The sequence below is a fragment of the Nicotiana sylvestris genome, chromosome 12 (assembly GCF_000393655.2).
Source record: "Nicotiana sylvestris chromosome 12, ASM39365v2, whole genome shotgun sequence".
In the NCBI taxonomy this organism is placed as follows: domain Eukaryota; kingdom Viridiplantae; phylum Streptophyta; class Magnoliopsida; order Solanales; family Solanaceae; genus Nicotiana; species Nicotiana sylvestris.
Window position 1 is genome coordinate 32,232,655 of NC_091068.1, and position 11,413 is coordinate 32,244,067.

An 11,413-nucleotide genomic window follows, 5' to 3' on the forward strand; every position below is an offset into this window, starting at 1 on the left:
CAAAAATGATCTACCAACCCAATATGATCTCTCTCTAAAGGACAAATAAAGAATTCTATGAGATATTTAATACATAACTTTACTGCATCCTCATTATTTACCCAACTTTTGTTGGTTACTATCTGTTTTAGGTATGTCTTCTCCAATTTTACCTTGTTTGGAAAGTAACTGCTCATTATCTTACTGACATAATTAGGAGTGTAACCAAAGTCTGTCATCTCGGTATGACATCTAAGACCAGTTATTACTGCAAACTCTCTCAATCCAAAATTTAACCCCTCACCTTTTAACTCAGCTGAAAAATAGGAAGCATTAGATGAATTCAATTCATACTTCATAAGAAGATGAATAGCTTAATTTTGCATGCATAAATTGGGAAATGACAGTAAATAACCAAAACACGTCTTCTTGAATAGCTTCAAACCATTTGGAGACAAAAGCGCTTTAATTTGGCTAGGAATGCTAGGATCACATAATGTCTGAAATCTAAGCACCCCATAATCAACATTATGGAATGCAAAAAAATGTCCATTCTGCAAAATTCAAAAAATATAATCTAACATTAATACAATGATTAAAAACATAGATACATTTGCATTTTATCTACAAAATAACGTCAACAAATATACAAAATATCAACAATTTTAAACAGATCAACAAATCTATAATTAATCTTCAAAATTAAGACAAATAATCTCACATTAATTCAGTGCTTAAAAAACATAGATACATTTGCAATTTATATACAACATTTTTACAAAAAATCTACAAAGCAAAAACAACACATATTATGTAGATTTTTAACAACTAAAACAAGCGAAATAACTAGTGAAGAAATTACTAAATTCTTACCTTCACCAATGACTATTTTCGAACATTTTTAGGAGATTTAACACTAGGGGCTTTTTTTGAATTTTTCTTTTTTTTTGGGAGTTTTTGAACTGGGAGCCACCTTCGCTTTCTTTCCAGGTTTACTGATGGGCACATCTTCTACAAAATCATCATCGAACACTATCTCTTTTTGTTTCATTTCCGCTTGTTTGATTGGCCTCGAAGATTCTCCAGCATCAAAATCATATTTTTGTTTAGTTCTAGCTCAGCCCTGATTTGACGCGGAGAAAGACTATGCTTCATATCTACAATTGCATGTGTAGATTTCCCTTGCTTTTTAGGTGAATGTGGTGATAATACACCCAAATCGAAAGAAGGTATATCAGCTTCTAGAGCTTTTTTAGGCCTGTGCTTTGAAGATTTGTTCTTCTTCATTGAGAAAATTTGAAGCTGAAGGTAAATGTGTGTATGAACTTTGAAGATTTGACTTCAATTTTGATTGGTTGTAGAAGAAAAAACTTGAATTTGGACGTTAATGGTAGGGGGTCACATATATTTCTCTAGTTTTAGCAGAGGGAATAATGGTTTGAAATGTGGGTGTGAGGTGATACGTGGGTGAGGGTGTGAGTTTGGGAGAGAGAAACATGGGGGGGGGGAGATTTGGAGGAATATACGGTGTCATTAATTTAGGAGTCATATACGGTACAATTAATGTACCGTTAAAACACATAATGGTATAGAATTGGTAATTAGGTATACTAAATGTAATTATATCAAACCTTAAACATTGAGGGTAATATAGTTTCCTATATGGCATAGGAATGTAAAAATTCCTTTTTAGTTTTATTTTGTTAGACTAGTTTCTGTACATATAGGGCTATTCTTGCAATGTTATCAATTTTGGGGATAAAAATTCAAGACCAGCCCCAAAAAGCCCCTTTTGTGTCAATACGATGAAAACTATTCTTTTGGGCCGTAAGATCCCCTATTTTAAAGCCCAATAAAAAGAATATGTGTCTGTCTAGTGTAGACAGCCCATTCTGCAACCCTAGGACTAGGGTTTCATAGGAAGCCCTTAAACATAAAAACCCCCGAGTTTTTCTTCACTTCTCTTTTCCCGACTGACGACGCCTCCCAAATATTTCAGACACAAAGCAGCGGGAGAGACAGAGACCCAGAAATGGTGACCTACAAAGTTAGTATCACAGATTCACTAATTGTGTTTCTTTTTCTATTGAATCTCATGAATTTGTTGTAATAGTAAATAAATCGGATTTGTTGTTATTATTGTTGTTTTGTAGTTCCATCAGTACCAGGTTGTAGGTAGAGCTCTGCCTACAGAAAACGATGAGCACCCAAAAATTTACCGTATGAAGCTCTGGGCTACCAATGAGGTCCGTGCCAAGTCCAAGTTCTGGTATTCACTTCTCTCTCTCCCTTATTAATGTGTGTGTGTATTTTGAAACTGTATAAAAGGTCTATCAGGCACAACTTTATGTAATTATACTTTTTTTTAAAAATGTATGATAAGATCGTCCCGTCGCCAAAAAAAGTACTCCCTTTCGTCCAAATTTATAAGGCAATGTTTGACTGGACAGAAAGAAGTAAATACTTTTGAAACTTGTTGCCGGAAAAAAGACAGACATTCTGTTGTTATAAATTATCTCATTAAGAATAAAATAGGAAGTTTAAGTTTAAGTTGTTTTGAAACAAGTATGTTATTCTCTTTGGGATAGACTATAAATAAAAGTATGCCACATAAATTGGGAAAGAGGGAGTTATAGTTCGTAAGTTATAACTAGTAATAATGTCATATAAAATGGAAGATACGGAGTGTGTATGTGTGTAAGGAATGATTGTTGTTTTTGATTTGGCTAAAAAAGGTATTACTTGAGGAAGCTAAAGAAGGTGAAGAAGAGCAACGGTCAGATGCTAGCTATTAATGAGGTATGATCATATGCATTTCTTAAAATTTACGGGGTTTTAGAGGTGTTTGTGATAGAATGTATCATTGGGATGTAATGATAGCAAATTTCGATGCTGTTGCTTATTTGATTTTCCAGTCCCAAGTTATTACTCTTGGAGTTTTTGGTTAGTTTGTACCGTTACTTGATATAAGAGTTTATGGTTATTTTTTTGTGCTGGTTGTCCAAAGTAAAAGTTTTTGTTAATCCGTCGTGAAGCATGAATAGTAGGTTCTAAGTAATCTGGTTTGTGGGGATTGCCTAGGTAAAATTGCCCATTTGTCTGTCTATTAAAGTTTGTATGGTCTTGTTAATGGTAGTCTTAGCATGTGGTCCAATGGTGTTATGTTCTAGGCTATCTGTAATTTGACAGGGTGTTTCTCAGTTTTTCGAAAAAGATATCTAGTTATCATCTTCAACTTCCATGTATGCACTAAATCATCTCATTTCTATTTACCATTTCAATATGAGCTTTGTAGTTTTAAAAAGAAGTAATAGGTCAAGAGGCAAAATCATCATAAAAAATAATAGGAGAAGGTGTAAATCAAAAGAGGTAAATATGGTAAAATTGCAAAATGCAAAGAAAAAGAATATTTTGCAAACTTTTTAAAGAGCCACTGGATTTGCTTATTAGTAGCACCTATTCCTGGAGATACAAATTTCTTTCCCTAATTCTGTCTGTAATTTGGAGCGATATTCAAAATGGTTTACTTCTCATGGTAGTTCTTTTATTATTGATAAGCTACTTCTCACAGTGTTTTCTAGAGAACAAAATGGTTTAGTTTTCATGGTATTGCCACAAGATCCATTCCTTTAGTCTCTCCTGAAAAAAGATGGTTTACTTCCCAATTCAGACGTAGCAATAATCTTTATGAACTTGTAGTGGCTGCTAAGAATCGTCTATTTTCTTTTTTTTCATATATGTTCATTCTACATTTTTTTTGCTGTGTGGTTGTGTGCTTTTCTGGTTTTGTTTTATCCGTTGACATTGGTGTTGAACCTTGTTATTGAGATTTCTGTTTTTTTGATGTAGATTTTTGAGAAGAACCCAACAAAAATCAAGAACTATGGTATTTGGCTGCGTTACCAAAGCAGAACTGGATATCACAACATGTACAAGGAGTACCGTGACACCACATTGAATGGTGGCGTTGAACAGATGTACACTGAGATGGCTTCTCGCCACAGGGTCCGCCATCACTGCATCCAGATCATCAAGACTGCCACTATTCCAGCTAAGCTTTGCAAGCGGGAGAGCACGAAGCAGTTCCATGATTCCAAAATCAAGTTCCCATTGGTGTTCAAGAAAGTCAGGCCACCTTCAAGGAAACTCAAGACGACCTACAAGGCTACCAGGCCTAACTTGTTTATGTAAAACATCTTTGTTCATTACTTCGATTGAGTGGCAATTTCAAATTACTGCAATTTTGGTGCTCTGGACTAGTGGATTCCACATTCACTTGGACAGGGGAGGAGAAAACACTTTTGTTGTGATCAAATGACTATTAGATATCAGACTTCTATATTCTGTTTCGAGTTTGGTATTTTGTTTGCTTGGACAGTTGGAATCCTAGCTATACATCCCAATGTCTTTTATGTTGCACAATTCTTAGTTTTATGTTGCTGCAGCACAGGAGCCATGACACTTGAGCCATCTTGGTTCCATCACCCTCCCAAAAATATTCACAACTATTTTTGTCTGTCGAAAATTATTTTACATATTTTCATAAATTTGTTTTTTTTTGTCGCGTTGGTGATACCGTAGCTATTATATTATGGCAACTTTAATATTATTCACCTTGAATATTTAGTTGTTTACCTAAGACATTTTTCCGTTAAACTCAATGAAGAGAGTTAATAAAATTAAGCCTTTTCGGTAATGTTTCTACACATTTTAACTTCCTCTGAAATTTGATGATCATGAGAGTCACATTTATCAGAACTGAGAATTATTTTCATCAATATGGTTTTGATCAAACTGTGTAACAAATTTGTCGATTTGACTGAGAAAGCTGAAGGTAATAAGATGATTGAAGGGGGAACAAATAGTAAAACGTGGAAAATTGAAATAAAAAGATATGCCAGTAAAGCATATGTGACTCAACTTATGCACGACAAGGGCATGACTGAGTCCACTTTTTAACGACGGGCAAATGTGTACAATTTCGCATAGCTTAGTGGCATATCGGGCCCTTTTCTGTAAAAAGTAACAGCAAAGAGAAAGCTAAAGGAGTTTGGACATGGTTAATCGAAGGGAAGAGCAAAAGTAAGATCCAGGGAAGTGGGAAGCCTTAACCGGATGTGTTCGATAACAGGTAAAGTCCGAAGACCGTTGCCGTCCCTGTCAGGGGAAATGCCAACCGTCTCTCCTTTCCGCGAACACAGTTTCGAGGGACATATGTAAACCCATAGTTCAAATCTAAACCACCGATGTGGGATAGCTCGCAAGGTCTGCCTTTCACTTCCTACTTTTTTCAGATTCTTTTGGGTAATAAAGAATAAAAAATTTGGAGGGCTATCAAATACTATTAGAAACAAGCTACTACTTTATATTTCCCAGTTTTAGGCTTCTCTACGGAGTACAGACTACAATATGACAATATATGGATCATTTATAAGCCTGTTAACAACTGTAAAATCACAAAAACATGAAGTCAGTGCATTTAAATGGAGGAAAATACAATATACATGAAGAAATGAAGGTAATGACTAATGAATACCGCTAATCAAACATTGCAACGACAATCAGGGGCGAATGTAGCATTAAAGCTATGGGTATAATCGAACCTTTAACTTTTGACGCGGAGCATAAACTTATGTGTAAAATTCACTAAAATTACAACAAATAATACATATTACCGCATAACATTTCAAATAGGTTTAATGCTAAAAACTTTAAAGATCAAACACATAAAAGTTTAAATTCTGGATTGACGATGATGATCAGAAAGCATAGGCTCGCCCTTCTACTTAAATAGCAGAGTTTGTACTTCATTGGGGTTTGAATGTATCCCTCCTCCCACCATACGTACATAGACTAACTCATAGTTCTAGTAGAGCCATATTTGCTTTCTTAGTTAGACTTCTATCTTTGATACTTGAGCACCAAAACTCTGAAGTGATACTAGAATAAGCTCTTCCTTTCTAAACTTTTATTACCACCAAATTTACTTTTTTGTTTCCTTCTACAAAAGAAGAATCAAATACCAAGTAAGGAACGAAACAATCATCGTTATCGTGATCACTATTCATCCACCAACAAAACAAGCTTATAGCAAACTCGCAAGATTAACCTGTGATAGGAAAAATTACATGTGGTGGTTCATCCAATTCAACATGATATCAAAAAGAATAAAAGTTTTAAGTGCGAGTCTCCTTGTTACTTATCCACAATATACTTTCATGTGCTCTGGTTGAAAAAAATGTAGAATATACACATAAGGATATGGCTAGGACTTCATTATGAGCATATTAACCTTTGTGAGACTACAAATTATGGGAGCAATAATAACGAGCCCAGTATAATCCCACACACAGGTGGAGTCTCCCACAGGCGGAGTGCGGGGAGGATAGTGTGTACGCAGACCTTACCTCTACCTTGTGAAGATAGAGAGGCTGTTTCCGATAGACCACTACTAGGGGTGTACAAAAGAAACCGACAAACCGCACTAAACCGATAATCCGAGTCAAACCGAGAAAAAAAACTCGACTATATATGTGAGCACGTGATTTTTGTTTACGCGACAACTGCTCCAAAAAGAAATCGAAAAATAAAACAAATGGTTTTGTTGTACAAATTTTTGGAATTTACGTGGCTTTTTGGTAGTTATTTGTAGTTTTGTCTGTGATTGTTTAGTTTTGTCAAATAAAAATACAAAAAATATATGTCGCGTGTAAGTTTAGGGTATCGTTCTACTATTAGGAATTAATCAAACCATAATTTGGTTTTAAAAGGAAAAATCACAAAAATATGCATCTTTTATTCTATTTGTTGTCATTGAGTGATGTTATTTTAATTAAATGTTTAATGTGTGTGATAATTGTTGTTTAAGTATTAATTAATATTTGTATAGTTTTATTTTGATTTTACAATTTAGTTAGGAATTTTGTTTAAATTAGAAATTAAAAGAAGGAAAAGAAAAGAGTTTAAATTGAAGAAATCCGGATTTTGGGCTCAAATTTGAGACCAAAAATCAGGCCCAAATCATTTCATGACCCAGTCCGGTTCCCTGATCTCTATGGCCACACCAAACGACGTCGTTTAAGGACTATCAGATCTGGACCGTTGATCAAACATATCTAACGGTCCAGTTCAACTCCCATTTTAAACCAAACGACGCCGTATAAGGATATTCAATCGGGGTCGTCCATCTTGTTCAATCCTACGGTCTCCAACACACCTCATTAGCCTGACCCATTCCCGTCAAAAACCGACCCAGTCTCCTCTGAGACCAAACGACGTCGTTCCCTTAAGTGGAAAGATCAAGACCGTTGATCATCAATGATCCAACAGCCAAGATCGAACCACCCATCCCGTATATAAGTCTTCCCCTCTCACCCCACGCCCTAAGACAGACCCCCCCTCCCTATCTTCGTCTCCCTCACTGAACCCAAACCCCTTAGAACCCTAGCGCCGCCCCCTTTTTCCCTCACCGTAAACCCGACGGCAACAACGCCGGTGACCACCAGACTAACACCTCTAGTACACCTCGACCCCCTGAACACGGATCTACCAACCATAGGTCTCGAACCTTCCCCCACCGTCTCGAATCTTCGTTTGAAGATTCGAGCCGGACCCCAACCTATGTCAAACCCCCCCAAATCCATACCAGGTATCCCCCTGACCTCCCTTGTGACCAAACCAAGCTTGGTTTTGTCCGAATCTAACCAGAAAACCCCAAGTCCCAAATCAGGTCCAAGAACCCTAGAAATCCGGAATCTGAGGGTTTTGTCCGATTAAACGAGAAGGCTGGGGTCTAATAGACCTTAATCCACTTCGATTAAAGTCCGTTCAACCCCAAAAGAGGTTCGATTCAAAATCCAAGACATGGTCATCTGATTTTCAATTCTTTAAGGTATTTCTTTTTCTTTTCTATGTTAGTTCCATGTTGTTTGTTTTGTTAATGTTTGTTCGTATGTTGGAATGTCAGTTTGACTTGTTTCCAATTGTGTCGACTATTCTGTCCATCTCACCCGGATCTTTATTTGATCGAATTTGTTTCTGTGTGTTTATCACGTATAATTACAGTTTGTGTAATCGAGTCGAATAAGTCCCGTCGATCAGTTAAGTTTCCACAAATCCCCGTGCCTATCAACATAAAATCATATCTGTGCCTGTTCAAGTTTGGTTATCTGCTATTGATTGTGCGTATTGTAATTCACATAGTCGATTCGATATATGTCGTCAGTTAGTTTCAGCTTTGAATGTTAATAATTTGACGCACGTTTGTTTGATTTCTGCCGAAGCTTTGTTTGAATCCAATTACGAATTGAGTATAGCTACTTGTAGTTTGTTCAGTTTGAATCAAGAACCACTTATGGATTGGTTATAGCTGCAATTTTAATGAAAATTTCAGAGCTTAAGTTAAGTGGACTGCCAGTTTGAGTATGGGTTGAACCATTAGAGTAGTCTATAGTGCAAATACACCCTGGCTGACATCTTTACAGATGAGAAGTCAGGTGTAAGGTGAGTTTAATAATAAAAGGCTGAAGATGCACATCAGAATGGTAGTGGAACCTGCTGTACAACAGGGTATCCACTGCCTTTCTGAATTTCAGCAGTTTAAAGTAGAAGAAACCCCATGCCTAGACAATCATAAGTGGAGATGACAGCCTTTAAGGCTTATTTTAAGCCCTGGGCAGACCTGAAAAGTTTAAAGAGAGGAGGACACCCTTGAAAAACTGGGAGTTTCAGCCATCAAAAACCTCTCTAAAAATCTATCTCCCTTTAATTTCAGCAACATAAAGAATCAAAAAAAATAGAGGGGGTTTTGGGCAGAGAGTTTTGATAACATTCAGACAAGAAAGAGTTTTAAGAATCAGAAAATAAAAGGGGAAGAGGGCAGAACATCAAAGGGGAACTGTAGGAAAAAACAGTAGAGAGTTTGATATAACATTTTGAGAGATCAGGAGTTTTAAAAACAGAAAGAGAAGGTTTTTTTTGGAACCAAAAGAAACTTGAGAACAAAGAAGAAGCTGAAAATTCTGCTTTTCTTCACCTTTCTTTGTTTTGAAATCAGCATTAACTGTTTGTGCTAGTCGGAACTTGGGGCCCTTTCTTCGAGTGCCCAAAACCTTTTCTGCTTGGGCCTCAACTGAGTTTTCCGAAGTTTGTTTTGGCTTGGATTTTGAGCACTGTTTCCATCGGTTGTAGCTGAATTCTTTCACTGGGTGTCATTCTGTTTATTTCACTGCTTGAAATTGCTGTTGTTGCTGTTTGTTTCTTATCACTACTGCTGCACTAATCACTCCCTTCTCCTCTTGTGTCTAACATCCAGGTACACACTAGCATTTCACACTGATGTAACAGTAAAGTTGAGCATGAAATGAAAGATGCGAAGGAGTTTAATCATTTGCCGTTTGTACTTGCAGTTTTATAAAATGTTGTTAGATTTGTGTAATTCTTTAGTTTGTAGCTCAATAGAAAATGCATTAGGTGGTTTGTACTTAATTGAAACTTAGTTTGTTTAATACTGTGACATATAGTTTGTTTAGTTGTATACATGATATAGTTATGTAATTTGTGGAATGTACAAGTAGTTAGTATATTGATAATTAGACTTCATCTCTAGTCATGTTTTGTACATATAGGGCAGATTGCTTTTAACCTGGCCAAACGCAATATAGCTTTTAATCATGTGAGTTAACTCTGTCAAAATCAGATTCCATTAGGCAGTTTATAGGACAATGTTCGAATCTCATTAGTAGCATCCTCTAGTAGTTAATTCCATTAATCTAGTTTAAATAAGTTAATTTAAATTCAACTTGAAGAATGTTTAGCGTGAGTTTAGCATTTTATTAATCTTGTATGCAATTTTCTTTATTAAATTAAAAGCATGTTCGCTCATGGAATAAGGCATGAAACAATTTCTGCCTCATAAATAATTAATCTGATAATTAATAAGAGGCTGGAGTTGGCCAAGCATGTAATTTAATTATCCTGTATTTTCTTTCTTTAATTTTAGAGACAAACATAATAGAAAATGTAGTCGCTGTAGGTTTATCCTTTAAAAAAAAAAAAATGAGACGAGCCTCGCCAAATAAAAATGCAAATCGCGGGGCCCTCGATAATTGGTCATAATAAAATACTTAGAATTTGGGATGGGCCGTTTAGCAATTTTTTACGGCCTTCCTCAAAGATAATAACGAGTTAGACTTTTTAGGCGCGATTTTTAATTAAATTACATTCTTCAATTCGGGTGTGCATTTATGTGACCCAAATTCAAATCTCAACGGAGTCGGAATGTATTAACAACCACGGGCGCATTGATTGTGACGTGGTTCGAAATGCATTTTCACGACGTTGCAATTCCATAAAAGATAAATAATAATAAAAGCGGTTTAAATCTAATAAAAGCACACAAGTTATAACATGTATTTAAAATCAGATATTTAGCCATTATAACAATTTAAGCGACCGTGCTAGAGCCACGGGATTCGGGGGTGCCTAACACTTTCCCTCGGGTCAACAGAATTCCTTACTTAGAATTTCTGGTTCGCAGACTTCATTTGGAAAGTCAAATATTTTCCTCGAATTGGGATTCAAGATAAACTGGTGACTTGGGACACCAAAAGCCAAACCTTTCCCGAGTGGCGACTCTGAAATAAATAAATAATCCCATTTCAAATATTGTCACTTAAATTGGAAAAACTCCCTCGCGCATTTTACCCTTCAGGGCGGGCGCGCAAAAAGGAGGTGTGACAGCTCTGGCGACTCTGCTGGGGATTGGAACCCAGAACGTTAGTTCAGGGTTCAGAATTCGAGCTTAGAATAATTGTTATATTTGGCTTTATTATCTAATCTTTATTACATGTTTGGGCATAACGTGCTAAATGTTGTCTTTTACCGCTTTGATATTATCTGAATTGTATATAAACTGTGCCAAAACCCTTCTCTTCTTACCTCTGGGGAGGAGCTTGCTGGTCAAGACTCCCTATTCTGTTAGTGTCGTACCCTGAAATAAGAAAGAGGCCGGACAAGTTACAAAGCCGGACGATCTCGCGGGTCCTCGATACGTAGCCCCCTCCTCGACTCGAGTTGTCCGCTCGGGTACACAGTCTAGAACAAATACCCAGGTTATAAACCTAGTATAACAAAACCTCATGCCGGATCCCTAGTAGGAACGCTTATTTGCATCATGTTGCAATTGACATAGGGGACTCAACACAGGGGTTGAGTCCGTCTAGGACAAGCAACCCGAAATGAAAAGATCATCCTGCTGCATCCCGTTTGTTTTGCGCATTTATTTGCTTCAGATCTGCATGCTGACCGATTTCTGAAAAAAAAAATCAAAAACGAAAAGAAAAATAGCAGCGTAGGGAGATAATTACTTATTTTAGAAAAATAAAACCAATGTCCAAGTAGTGTCAAAACCTCGCCGAAATTTTCTTAAAAAAAA

The 11,413-nt window shown here is 36.5% G+C and overlaps 1 protein-coding gene and 1 non-coding gene across 2 annotated transcripts; one reads left to right on the forward strand and one right to left on the reverse strand.

The window, feature by feature from the left end:
• The first annotated feature begins 1,846 nt into the window (after nt 1–1,846).
• Nucleotides 1,847–4,401, forward strand: LOC104231236 (large ribosomal subunit protein eL20-like). The gene is made up of 4 exons (XM_009784190.2): nt 1,847–2,026; nt 2,133–2,248; nt 2,715–2,778; nt 3,829–4,401. The coding sequence occupies exons 1-4, from the start codon at nt 2,012–2,014 to the stop codon at nt 4,168–4,170; spliced, it is 537 nt and encodes a 178-aa protein (XP_009782492.1). The 5' UTR covers nt 1,847–2,011; the 3' UTR covers nt 4,171–4,401.
• Nucleotides 4,402–5,050: 649 nt separating this feature from the next.
• LOC138884469 (U6atac minor spliceosomal RNA) lies at nt 5,051–5,178 on the reverse strand. Its single transcript, XR_011404661.1, has one exon. It is a non-coding gene; the product is annotated as a U6atac minor spliceosomal RNA (small nuclear RNA).
• Between the last annotated feature and the right edge of the window lie 6,235 nt (nt 5,179–11,413).

Excerpts from the sequence above, each read along its gene's own strand:
- LOC104231236 (XM_009784190.2), top strand. Across the intron at positions 2,249-2,714 it reads CGTGCCAAGTCCAAGTTCTG|GTATTACTTGAGGAAGCTAA; the intron begins GTATTCACTTCT and ends TGGCTAAAAAAG. Across the intron at positions 2,779-3,828 it reads AGATGCTAGCTATTAATGAG|ATTTTTGAGAAGAACCCAAC; the intron begins GTATGATCATAT and ends TTTTTGATGTAG.